This window comes from Leguminivora glycinivorella, chromosome 12, assembly GCF_023078275.1.
Source record: "Leguminivora glycinivorella isolate SPB_JAAS2020 chromosome 12, LegGlyc_1.1, whole genome shotgun sequence".
NCBI lineage: Eukaryota > Metazoa > Arthropoda > Insecta > Lepidoptera > Tortricidae > Leguminivora > Leguminivora glycinivorella.
The window spans coordinates 13143223-13156371 of record NC_062982.1 but is presented as its reverse complement, the minus strand read 5'-3'; the positions used below and the strand labels follow the sequence as shown (position 1 = coordinate 13156371).

The window sequence follows — 13149 nt, the reverse complement described above, 5'->3', positions numbered from 1 at the left end:
ACTGGCCCATTTTTTCTATGTTTTACAATGTTTACATTATTAGTGTCCATCAGTTATATATGGTAGGCGTTCAGTAGTGTGATAATGGAAAAAATGGATTAGTTACAATTGTCCCCAGTCGAGCTTTGCCCCGCTGTACGTATACGATACGATACGTATATTTTAAAATGGAATTACTGGATTCCTTTTTTGAGACTCGTGCTATGAAAGTTTCAGTAGTTTGATGTAATGATTGATTCTTTCTTAGGCACCATGTCCACGAATAAGTAGTAGCACCCCTTCAGCTCCTCGCCCCTGTAGAACTGCAAATGCGCCCTGTAATCCCCGTACAGCTGCGGCACCGTCATCTTTTCGTTGTCCAAGTAGAAGTCCTTTATGTCGTATTTTCCCTAGAATTGTAAATGTACTGTCAACCAATTGGAACCCTAGGCCATTCTACAACCATGTCATAATGACAAGCAGTAAGAGATTTCTTACAATCTAATTTATAACATCACTATGACATAGTTCTACAGTTGACTGTACGCCTGAGATGTAAGTAATACATTGTAAACTGAAGAACGTTTCTAAAGGAGCTCATAGGTTACCAGTTCCCTCGGGTGATATCGGTCTGTCAGTTATTTGCAAAAATTACAGTGTCGAAAATTTGACAGACCGATTAAATACATACGGCGCACTGGTAATCTGTGGGTCCTTAAAGGAAAATATTAAAAAAATAAACCTCACCGCCCTCCTATAGTCCTAAAATATCGACATATAAAAAATACAAATTTTTTTTGAGACCAAGCAAAGTTAGTGTCGTGTAAAGAGACAAAGGAAGTGTCGTGTAAAACCTATTATACTTAATTAACCCTTAAATGCATGGTGATGTATATATATACCATATATGCATCACATATTTGATGGCCTGTGGCTCAATATGTAGATATCCAATTTATAACTTAGTTATTATTTGGTATTTATTATTATTTAATAAATAATTAAATAATATTATGATTTATTTATTATTTAAGGATAAAGATGAAATGGCGGAAAAGTGTGAAAAAACGGGATGATGGCGATTTTTAGTATGTGATTTAGGCAGATTTTTTCGGAGTTAGTAGTTAGTTTATGTTTAAACATTTTATCACGGGGGTTTCACAAATAGTGTACCTTTCTAATAGTAGTAAAACTTTACAAATAAAACTTACCAATAATTACATATTTATATAAATAAGTTTTGGCCTATTTAACTTCTAACACTGATTTAGTATTAAAATCGGTATTAAATATTTTATTATTATTTTTCCCACAGTCAGAAAACCATTGTCTATCACATATATTAATATCTCGTTAAAAGAAAAATTCATGCATTAAGGGCCAGTTGCATCAACCACATTTGACAGACACATCATCGTCACGCAGCAGACGTCTATGGAAATTCCTATACAATAAAATTTATCGAACGCTTTAACGGCGACAGACGGTTTGGTGCAACCGGCCCTTAAGGGTTAAAACGATTTAACTAATGATAAGTATGTGTCCTCCGTGCCGTGCCTAAACAATACAAAGACTTACATCTGCTACAGGACAATCGTCTTTCCCCGCGGCCTGAAGAAATTGTGTAAAAACGTCGCCTAAAATTGTACTACACACTTTGCAAAACGGATCTTTCATGTGAAATTGTCCCGGTTTGTACCCGCCATCTTTCTTTACTTCAGCCGTCACTTCTAACTGAAATGAGGAGTTTATTGTTATTTTTAGTAGTTTGTTTATGGGCATTTTCCGAATTTGAGACCCCCCAATTAGCGTAAGTTGTTAACAAAAATTAAGTCACTGTCAGTTTTGTGACGATAATTAAGCATGAAATTTCTAAAATAATATTGTTTTTGTGTTAATTACATAATCGTTAAGCGATAAATTACATTCAGAATGTGAAAATAATACATTAAGATACAAGTGCGAATAAAAGGGAAGGTCGAAACGAGTGGCGATAAATTTAAACACGACCGAAGCTTTCTTCGATCACACATCGAAAACACTTTTGTTTTAAATCGACACGAGGTACGAATTTCCTTTTATTAACTTGCGTACAATTATAAAATAAATAAAAAAAAAAAAACAATTATTACTACATATATAAAAAAAAATTCCTTTTAGCACGCGTACGACGTTTACAGTACAGATGGCTCTCTGAAGTTTCGACCTAACAAGAAATGACACACTTCTCGCACTAGTGCGTAAAAAACACCATCTGTACTGAAAAAGTAAATTTTTAGACATATTTCATGCTTAATTGTCGTCACAAAACTGACAGCGGGTTAATTTTTATTAACAACTTACGCTAATTGGGGGGTCCCAAATTCTGAAAATGCCCTTATTCTCAACATAAGATTAGTTTATAAGTAGGTAGGTAGGTAGATCTTTGTATTTTAGAACTCACTAAATCATGTAGAACGACGTTTTGATTACACCTGTTATTCAATACTAGAATGGAATGAAATTTCTGTTTGTCTGTGGTTAGCGTCGAGGGTTGAAATTTTCTAATTTTCAACTTACAATCAAGTCGTTGTCAATTTTCCACGGCGTTATTAAAGTAATGTCAAGAAGGTTGGTAGTTCTGTTGTACTTCTTTGTAGATATCCAAAGATCCACGTTCGTAATCTTTGTTTCACAGTACTCGAAGCTTTTGTATATTACGTCTGCTGGTCCCTAAAAAGTAATTATATTATTTGTTTAAAATAATACTCTGGTAGCAGTTACATCCTGCGGACACCATAGGGTAAGCTGATAAGGTAGTAATCAAATCCTCCGACACAGCAAACCTCTGATGGAAAGGCCCCCTCAGTTACTGTTTTTAGGGTTCCGTACCATAAAAGGAACCCTTATGGTGCTGCTCTGTCCGTCTGTCTGTCTGACTGTCACATTACTACGTGTGCTATCGATTTGAAATTTGGAATAGTTATGACCATTGTTACAAGTTGAAAGTATTTTTTTTTAATTAATTAATATTAATTATAGAAAACGGCCAAAATGAAAGGGGGGCAAACTGTAAATGTCAAGTTACTAGTTCAAGTGAGGTATCGTTAGAAAGAGCTCAAAAGGTGCATATGAAAACTAATTTTTATATATTTTTTGTAGTGGAAAAAAAATTATGAAGGAAAATTTAAAAAAATATACCGCCACCCTTATCTCCGAAGTTTACCAACGAAAAATTGTTAAAATTTTACGAAACATTGGTCTTGTGCTAAATATTAAAAGGAAAAATAAAATCGTGTCTGTATCTTGAAAACTTTGTTTTTTTTTAATTAACAAAAAACTTTTCAGGTTTTAACTTTCAATGTAGCTAGCTACCCTTCCAGATGTATATAGTACTTCATATTATAATATGTATAATATGTAAGATTGACCTGTAATTGATATTATTAATAAATATGAGTATGAGTATGAGTATTAATAAGAGATTTTACTTAAAATACACTTTTTCAAATAAAGTAAAAACTGTCGAAATCGGTTAACATTATATAGAGTTATCCCTGAAAAAAAAAAACATACTATACAGGTGCGCAAATTAGTTAGCGAATTCACCGAGAGATGGCGCTATACAGTATAATGCTCATTAGTGTATAGGTACTTCTAGTCTCTAGAGTATTATGAGATTATTTTAACTAATTGAAAGTTTGTACGTACACGGAACCCACGGTGGGCGAGTCCGACTCGCACTTGGCCGGTTTTTTATATATGTAGATATATAAAAAACCGGCCAAGTGCGAGTGCGGCCAAGCGAGAGCTAACATTTATATTTTGAAAGGAATGTCGAATTGATAATGCAAATCATAAGAATATAAATTATAAGGAAGTAGAAAAACAATATGTGCAGAAGTGTTGATTTCATATTCTCACCAGCATATTGAGGCTTGTACATGGTATGGAAAAATATGTAATTATGAAAATATGAAGTACAAACAAGGACATAATGACAACATAGTATGTACGTTACCAGTAAAAGGCTGGCCTTTATAACTTCCCATATGCGTGTCAGCCATTTGATACCATCGGATCGCAGATACGTGTTTTTAACAACGGTTTTTTACATGTAATTATTTTAGATTAATACTATACTATTTTATGAGTCGTGAGAGTCATAGATATATCATAAGGGATCTAAGGTATTATATAAGTAGGTACTAAATCTACTCTAGCTTCAAAGCGACTTTATTCTGCTTTTAAAATTCAACATTTCTGAATATGTACTACTATCAAAACGAAAAATATTTGATACTTTCCCGCGAATGCCACGATACAAGGAAAATTTAGATAATTATCGTACATAGTGTAATTATAGTAAAATAGTAGGAAATATTTATTTTTTTAAATTACTTTTGTAAATTAAGAATTTGAAAAAACAGGCAGTAAGATACTTTTTTTATTAGCATTAAACAATAAACACCAGCCTACTTATATAAGGCAATGTTGGACTTTTTTTATTAGCATTAAACAATAAACACCAGCCTACTTATATAAGGCAATGTTGGACTTTTTTTATTAGCATTAAACAATAAACACCAGCCTACTTATATAAGGCAATTTTGGACTCTATTTAGAAATGTCGTTCGCGAAATAAGGATCATATCTTTTAATAGGTTGGTTTTGAATGCGACATTACAGTTAGTCTGGTCATTAACTTTAGCGAAAGCTGCTTATCCAGGTATGTACTGATATGGCAATTCATATTAAGAGAGAATTAAGCATTCGTGATAACCAGGAATTCTGAAGTTACTTTTCTTAGTGAAATATAATATAATGAAAATATTGTAAAGGAGCGGCTTGTTGAACAATCAATCAGTATGAACCGTTGGCAATCAGTATGAACTTAGTCGTGGGTTTAATGGGCACTAACCCAACGGGGTAAACGTAAATGTGGTTCAAGGAGCCTTTTCATGTGATTTTCGTATACCTACCTATACTTACATATTTGACCTCTAAAATGCAATAACATTTTTGCCTTGAATATGGCTCATTTTACAGGAAATCCTGCGCATAGCCGGGTAAAAGTTGACAAGTCCCTGATGCAAGGCGCGGACGCATTTCGTCATCCCGGCGTTACGCAACTGCCCTAGGCTTCAAGCGCTTATCTCAACCATAAATCATTGTTAATGTTTCCCATTATTGCATTGTTTTGTAAAAGTTAAAAAAAAAAGCATACAATTTATCTTTATAATATGCCTTGATTTGGTGATATGCATATTTAAGTTACGATTTCACAATGTAGCAAAACAAGTTAGGTGACTTGTGATACCTTGGATGGTTTTTCATGAAGGGTAAGAAAACTGACGATTTATTATCTTATCCCTCATGAAAAACCCTTCAAATTTACTCCAAATCACCTTATGTTTAGTTGTTTATACTGGGTGATTCATGAGTCGTAAGCAGGAGTGAACAGGGTACTGGCAGTACTGGGGAGGGTCACGCTGAGCAACTTTAATAATGGGGCAACACTGAATTGTGATTATTTTTCTTAACTATGACTTAATTGATAGCTTTTATTATCAATTACGTTCTAATTATGACTTAATTGATGATTAAGTATCAATTAAGTCATAGTTAAGAAAAAAAAAATATCACAATTTAGTGTTGCCCCATTATGAAAGTTGCTCAGTGTGACCCTCCCCAGTACCCTGTTCACTCCTGCTCACGACTCATGAATCACCCTGTATACTTTACCACTATGTGTCGCAATCGTAAACATAATTCATGAACATTCCAAGCTTTTTATAATCGTTAACAAAATAAAATTAATCTTTTAATATGTTTACACGTGGTCATGATCAATAAAAACAGTCTGACATTTGTTTATTCGTTCATAAAATCTTTCGTTTCCGTTATAAATACAAAGTCTTGAGTAAGGCGCGTTAGCACTAACTTAACTCAGGGTTAGTGGGCTGTCAACTGTCAAAACCCATACAACCCTCCCTCCATTACCCTCCATTTTCGTTGGTGCAAGTGGCCCTTACAGTTTTATCTATCGTAATCCCTATGTTACCTACATGAGGACCTCGGTCAAAGTCCTATTTGCTGTTAAACAGACATCGGTTAGTGGGTGTTTCAACAAAGAGGTACGTGTTCCATTGTGAACAGCGCGGGCTGATACCGGCTCAGGCACCCGTCGGAAACATGCTTGAATAGATAGACCGTGGCGCAACTGAGAGCAGTTTTAGAAGCAGGTTATGAGCATGAGGCGGAAATGCGAAATTATACATTATGCACCGCATATTCTACAATACGTTACCTACGTGCGCACGAAAAATACACAAAATGACATTTTTATTGGTCCCTTAGTGCGTTTTCACATTATCCGATCCGATATCGGATGTCGGACCAATACCCCATACATTACAGGCGCCATCTTGGATTTATTTATTGAAATCCTTCCGACATCCTATATCGGTTCGGATAATGTGAAAACGGTCTTATAGGCTGATATTAACTTTTATCACGGAGATATGATCATAGACTCCTATTAATGTGATAAGTCTATAAAACGGTGTAATAACAACCTATGATTCATGTAACCTACAAGATTCATCGTTATTGCTGTGATAAATAAATATCGTATAACGAACGGGAGAACCTCGGTATTTGTATATATTTTGGAGCGTCATCAACCAAGAGTGGCACTGAAACTTGAGTAGTTTCATGTGCTCTGACTACACCCTTATGGAGTACAGACGTGATTGTATGTATGTATCAACACGTAGCTCGATTTACCTCGGCGAACTTTAATAGCTATTGTGGGATCTCTTGCTTTTAGTTCCTTTTAGAAAATATTTTTCCCCTCACTAGCTCGGAAACACGTGTTTTGTCCTTTAATACCAGCGGGTAAAAACGCATTTTATCCATTAGTGGGTAAAGTAATTTGACCTTGAATAAAGTCAAATTAACTGCTTTAAAATTGATAAAAGTAGGTGAATCTAGTAATAAAGATGATTTACCACCTGTGGAACTACTGAAAGCAGTGATAAACGCATTTTTTGCGTTCTAGTTTCCTCGCTATAGTGAGGGGAAAAGTTTTGTGTTACACTCGGGTGCAAATGTATTTTACTTCTCGTGTGTTAAAAAACTCGCAAGTTCAGGATTCTATTCTCGAACCACTCGCTTCGCTCGTGGTTCAACTATAGAATCCTTTCACTTGCTCGTTTTTCAATTCCACACTCGGCGTTAAAATACAACTTTGCCCCCTTGTATAACAAATAACTATTATAGACAAATAGTGTCACACTAATATGGAAGAGCGATAGAGAGAGATACAGACAACTGTGTGTCGGATGCTAGTCGGAGAGGCAATGGTGTGTCGGATGCTATAGTCTGTACTTATTACTCTTATTAGTGAAATACACTCACTGTTTGAGTTGCAGGCGTCCATAGGTTACGGTGACCGCTTTACATCAGGCGGACCGTATACTTGTTTGCCACCGACGTAGTATAAAAAAAAATCTACCTAGGTACTGTTTTGATATTTAAAGTCACATACAGGTCGAACGCGATTAATTAACATTATTTTTACCTTTTTTCCCAACGTTTCGGCCAGGTTGCACTGGCCGTGGTCGCGGAACGTTGGGAAAAAAGGTAAAAATAATGTTAATTAATCGCGTTCGACCTGTATGTGACTTTAAATATGTGTACAAAGCGCGAGAACATAAAGTGTTATACTGTTTTGATGTTAAGTAATCGCTTTGAATACTTTCTGAAGTTTACCTATGCCACATAAACATGTCCAAGTGACTAATAACAACTTACTCTAAATCTAAATATTAACGTTCCGCGGACAGTGAAGCTCAACCTTTAAACAGCGCTAGCTGTCGTCCGTGTCTTTTATATCAAGCCCCGTAGCCGAATGGCATTTCTCCGACGCCAAACGAAAGCGATACGCCGCTGGCTCTGTCGCGCCAATACGCAAGCGCGATAGAGATAGATATCTACTAGCGCTTCGTTTCGTGAGCGTTTCGTGAGCGATTGTGCCATTCGGCTAGCCACCCAAAGCAGAAACACCCAAGTCTAAGTGAATGGGTCGGAAATGAATTCTGATGCAGGAGCTGACTTGTACACGATGGACAGGAAATGAGAAGGCTATGGTTTCTGGGACGCTAGTTTTCTGCATTCTGAAGTCATAATTTTTATAAAAAATACGTTACAATGTTCTATAGATATCGACAACGATTCTCGTCGTCCTCTGACGACCTTGGCCTTGATCATTTATGTATTTGGTTATCTTTTCTGGTTTGAATTTCATATAAATACCTGAATTGTGTAGCATCAAGAGATGTTGACAGACAGAAAGTTATTCGCGTTCCTATTCGCAGTCTCATTCATAATGTTCGTATGTATTATTTACCTGTTATTTTCAGCAGTCTGAAAACATGTTTGGGCATTACAAGAATCGAAATCACACGTCACGAGATCTCATGTTTTGAAAGCCCGATACTAAAATACTATTGGAGATAGTGTACATATTTATTTTAAACAGACTATGTGTTAACAGATTTGGCGAGTAAGTATACATTGGTCACAACGTTTCTTTTATAAAATCCGTGGAATAATCTGACTTCTAGTTAAAATACATTTTGGTTTGAAGTAACGTCAATTTTCACACTGAGGTGCGGTTGCCACCGCGAGCGGAGCGGAGTTATCGAGGACTTCACCTTTCATCGCTGGTGGCCCTGGTAACCTGAAACTGCATACCAGTACATCGTCAGCAATGAAAAATGAACATGCGACGCTTCGCTCGTGGTGGATATTTGGTTTGACAAATTTGGGTACCTATCAGCAGCGGCTGGTCCATACAAGCCGATTCCCACCGGCTTGCCTAAAATTGATTACTAATAAAGTACCTAATGTTAAGGTATGTTTCTTTTTTCTTTGGTGTTGCCTAGCAGAAATTTTCACCAGCAGCCACTGTTACCTATCATATCGTAATGACATCGAATCGAACACATAAGTATTTAAGCAATATCTGCACACGGTAATATTCATCATTGATGAAGTCAAATCAAGCATCTAAATAACAAAGTTAGGTAGTTCCTAAGTAATCAAAGGAAGGAAGAAATTTGTATGGGCACTGTCCCCACTCACCAACAGAAATGAAACATGTCTCATTTAATAGATCTTGGCAAACTGATGATTTTTTAGTATGACGAGAATCGCCCTATGTATGGGGTTTTCTTGGAAAACCGTGTTTTGGTTTTACATATTTTTTGCTCATCTCATTGAAAGTTACAAAGAGAAGGTTGAAAAAATATTATGTTACTAACAATAATACTTCACAAATATATATTTAGGACAGAATGAGTTGTTACATCCGTCTATAGGCTGCGGTGACTGTTTACCATCACGCAGCCCCGCATGCTTGTTTATCAATCAACGTACTAGTATAATAAAAAAACAAAAACTTTCAATGAAATGAGCAAAAAATATGTAAAAACAAAACACGGTTTTCCAAGAAAACCCCATACATATGGCGATCCTCGTCATAGTAAAAAATCATCAGGTTGCTAAGATCTATTAAATGAGACATGTTTCATTTCTGTTGGTGGGTGGGGACATTTCTGCCCATGGTCCTTTCCCTGAAACTATCGGATGAAATCCATGGCTGTAATCAATCATTGGGACAGGCAGTGAGCGTCTAACGTCCACCCAATACGGTGTTTTTGTTTATTGTAACTATCGTCTGTCTAAGTGGCAGTGACATCTGATCTGCAGATACAAGCCAAACTCGGATTACTAGTGCTCGGCTGCTTACTGGATCAAGGCAAGCACGGTGCGGTATGACAACGATCGATATAAATTAACTGACCGGCCTGATATTTAATGCGGGTTCGAAGTATACAATTATACAAATCGAAGTTAATGTATGTAGTGGTACAAAGTAATTAGATACTTGTTGACTTGTTGACACCGAAGGTGTGAGCGGAGGGATCATATTTCTACCAATAATATTGTAGACTCAATGTCTGCTTATCTTTAAAAATGTAATTTAATGGCTTAAGTTTAGCTGTCGTGTATTTAGTTAGTATTAATAATATTTATATTCTCATTTTAATTGAATTTTACAAATTCTTATGAGAATAAAGAATTTTTAAACCTTTCGTTACCAATCACGTAGGTATGAAAACAATTAAAACAATTAAACCTATTCTAAATTATTGAATTAGTAAATAGTTACTAAAAATAATAAACAATAAACTATTGCAAAGCATAAATGCTTCCGAATTTCCGTTAAAGCTGATACAAGACAGGAGCAAAGCCACTCATAAACCAGCAATGCTATATTTTACCTTTTAAAGTCGTAAAAATAAAATTAATTACTATTTATATATGTTAGGTACTGGTTTAAACTCGTATAGCCTTATTAATTAGTAGTATAATTATCTTTCAAGAAATGCCAGAGTATTTTATAGACATAATTTATAATGGACACTTCCTTACTAGTAACAATGATACAATCTAACCGAGGGTCATTAAGTGTCTTTATTAAAGTAAACCTGAGCAATAAGATCAATAACCGAGTAATCAAAAACAAGTTTGCTACTTTCAATAGCCAAACATAATCAGAAAATAAATCTGCAAATCCAGTTTTGTTATAATTGATATAGCTAATATTTGGCAAAGAAAGAGCTATGGGGGTCGCGAAAAAATTAAGGAGTCATAAAGGACCGTGACACCATAAAGTTTGAAAACCACTGTTTTAAATTATCATATATATTAATCCTTTTGCAAAAGTAAATAAAAACAAATCGGTTCATCCGTTCGGGAGCTACGATGCCACAGACAGACACACACACAGACGGACAGACAAACATACAGACAGACAGACATGTCAAACTTATAACACCCCGTCGTTTTTGCGTCGGGGGTTAAAAACATTATTTTTGGCAAATAGTCTTTAAACAGAATCTTATACTTAATTATAATAGGTGTGCAATAAAGAGTATTTGTATTGTATTGTATTGTATAATTATTGTTACGAAGATCTTACGTTGCAAAGTAGGACAGAGACCTGACTCATTTATGCTTGAAGTAAATCCACTCAATCGTAGATACTGATGGAGCTTACAACAGAATTATGTTAGCTTTTAATTAATATTATCAAAGTTTCGACTGAGTAAAATTTTTGTTTGTTAAACTTAAGGTTGTTCAACTCTGAAAATGTTGATACAATAGGGTAATTTGAGGTTATTTCATTCATCACTTAACGTTGTTTTCAAAAGTATATAGTATGTAAATGGTGTAATAAAATCTTAGTATAATAGGTATACCAAAATGGATGATACTCGTACTCAGCATACATGGCGACTGGCCTTGCTTGGTTTTTAACCTCCGACGCAAAAACGACGGGGTGTTATAAGTTTGACGCGTCTGTCTGTGTGTATGTCTGTCTGTCTGTTTGTCTGTCTGTCTGTGTCTGTCTGAATTAGTCGGGAGTGTTCTTAGCCCTGTTTCATGAAAATCGATCTACAATGTCGCGGTCTGGGGTTTTTTCAAAATTTTAATTTTGTGGTTAGGTGATATAGCATTTAAGGGTTTGCTGTTTTTTAGGGCAAGGGTAAGGGGATTATTCATATGTTCGTTGTGCAGTTATTAAAAAAAATATGTTAGCAATATTTTTTTTTTTTTTTTTTTAGTATGTACTTTTAGGTTTAGTTTATTGACGATGCATGTTGCGGATTTTCCATTGTCTTACTTTTTGACGAAGCTTGTAGCTAATAACGGATTTTGTATTCAGTTGACGAAGCAATAATTTGCACATTTAAGCGTAAGTTTCTCCTTCACACGGAGATTTCATAATGGTTGAGGTTAGGTCGTAAAAGAGCCGGATTACCCACGCGCTGGTTCAGCACAATAATGAAGGTCACACGCGTTGGGCTCCAGGGATCCTTTAGGAAGGCAAAAGATCGGCCTGCGTGGAGAGCACTGCAACGTACAGCGACTTATGGTGGTCACGACCCTCAGTCATGAGGTTTCGACGAAGTACCCGCCGCTCCGCTACCCCTTTATTGTTGCAATCTTTCAGCTAATAAAGGTTAATGTTAGTATTAACAATAAACTCCATTCAGCTCATGCCACTTTATGTAAGTCTATACAATTTTAATAGTGGAAAGGAAATTACTGTGAATACAATATTTAAAATGCTTTCTGATTGTTCAATAGTTTCTAACCGAGTAAGGTCAATAACTGAACGACCCCGGGTCAGAACAAAAATGTTTCCCAAATACATTGAACCTACACCTGCTAATGATGAAAAATTATATTTTTAACCCCCGACGCAAAAACGACGGGGTGTTATAACAGCAATTCCCGTCAACTTTGTACAAAAATTAAAGGAAAAGTTAAATTTGTTTTTATTAATTCCTATTTTGTTACCAAGATTTTGTTGATGAATTGAGATTTTATTAAGTTTTATTTCGTCATTAAGGTTCTCTAGTATCTATATTTTCTTAATTATAACAATTATCCTGTATATATCTTACGAAAGTCGAATTATATTACTAAATGTTGGTAACAAAATAGGATCAATTAAAATTTGCTGACGTGGCATTGTACAAAGTTGACGGGAATTGCTGATAAGTTTGACGTGTCTGTCTGTCTGTTTGTATGTGTGTGTGTCTGTCTGTGGCATCGTAGCTCCCGAACGGATAAACCGATTTAGATTTAGTTTTTTTTGTTTGAAAGCTGAGTTAGTCGGGAGTGTTCTTAGCCATGTTTCATGAAAATCGGTCCACTATGTCGCGGTCGAGGTTTTTTTCAAAATTTAATTTTTTTATTTATATGCAGAGTCCCGCGAAACATATTGATACGAGCTAAGGTATGGACCATCGACCTCTTATTTAGAAGCCACTTTTTCAGCCGGCCTAGCCAAGGTGATGATCGCTTGCGCCACGACAACGAAATGCTTACCTATCTCTATTATCACTCTTAGAAGTTTAAGCAACAGTCAAAGTATAGGTTGCGTTACGTTCGCTACGAATCGTTAAACTATTTGTTTTTAGAAAACAAGAACTAAATCATTACACAACTAGGGAACAAATCAAAATATTTTATTGAATATTTTTGTTTTGTTCTTTTTTCAAGTAGTTACACTTACTATGTATAAATTATAAACTGAAATAGATATCA

At 35.4% G+C, this 13149-nt stretch overlaps 1 protein-coding gene across 1 annotated transcript; it reads right to left on the bottom strand.

Moving 5' to 3' along the window:
• Positions 1 to 212: 212 nt before the first annotated feature.
• Positions 213 to 3899, bottom strand: LOC125231998. The gene is made up of 4 exons (XM_048137606.1): positions 3883 to 3899; positions 2539 to 2691; positions 1558 to 1713; positions 213 to 389 (listed from the first exon to the last, which is right to left on the bottom strand). The coding sequence occupies exons 1-4, from the start codon at positions 3886 to 3888 to the stop codon at positions 213 to 215; spliced, it is 492 nt and encodes a 163-aa protein (XP_047993563.1). The 5' UTR covers positions 3889 to 3899.
• Between the last annotated feature and the right edge of the window lie 9250 nt (positions 3900 to 13149).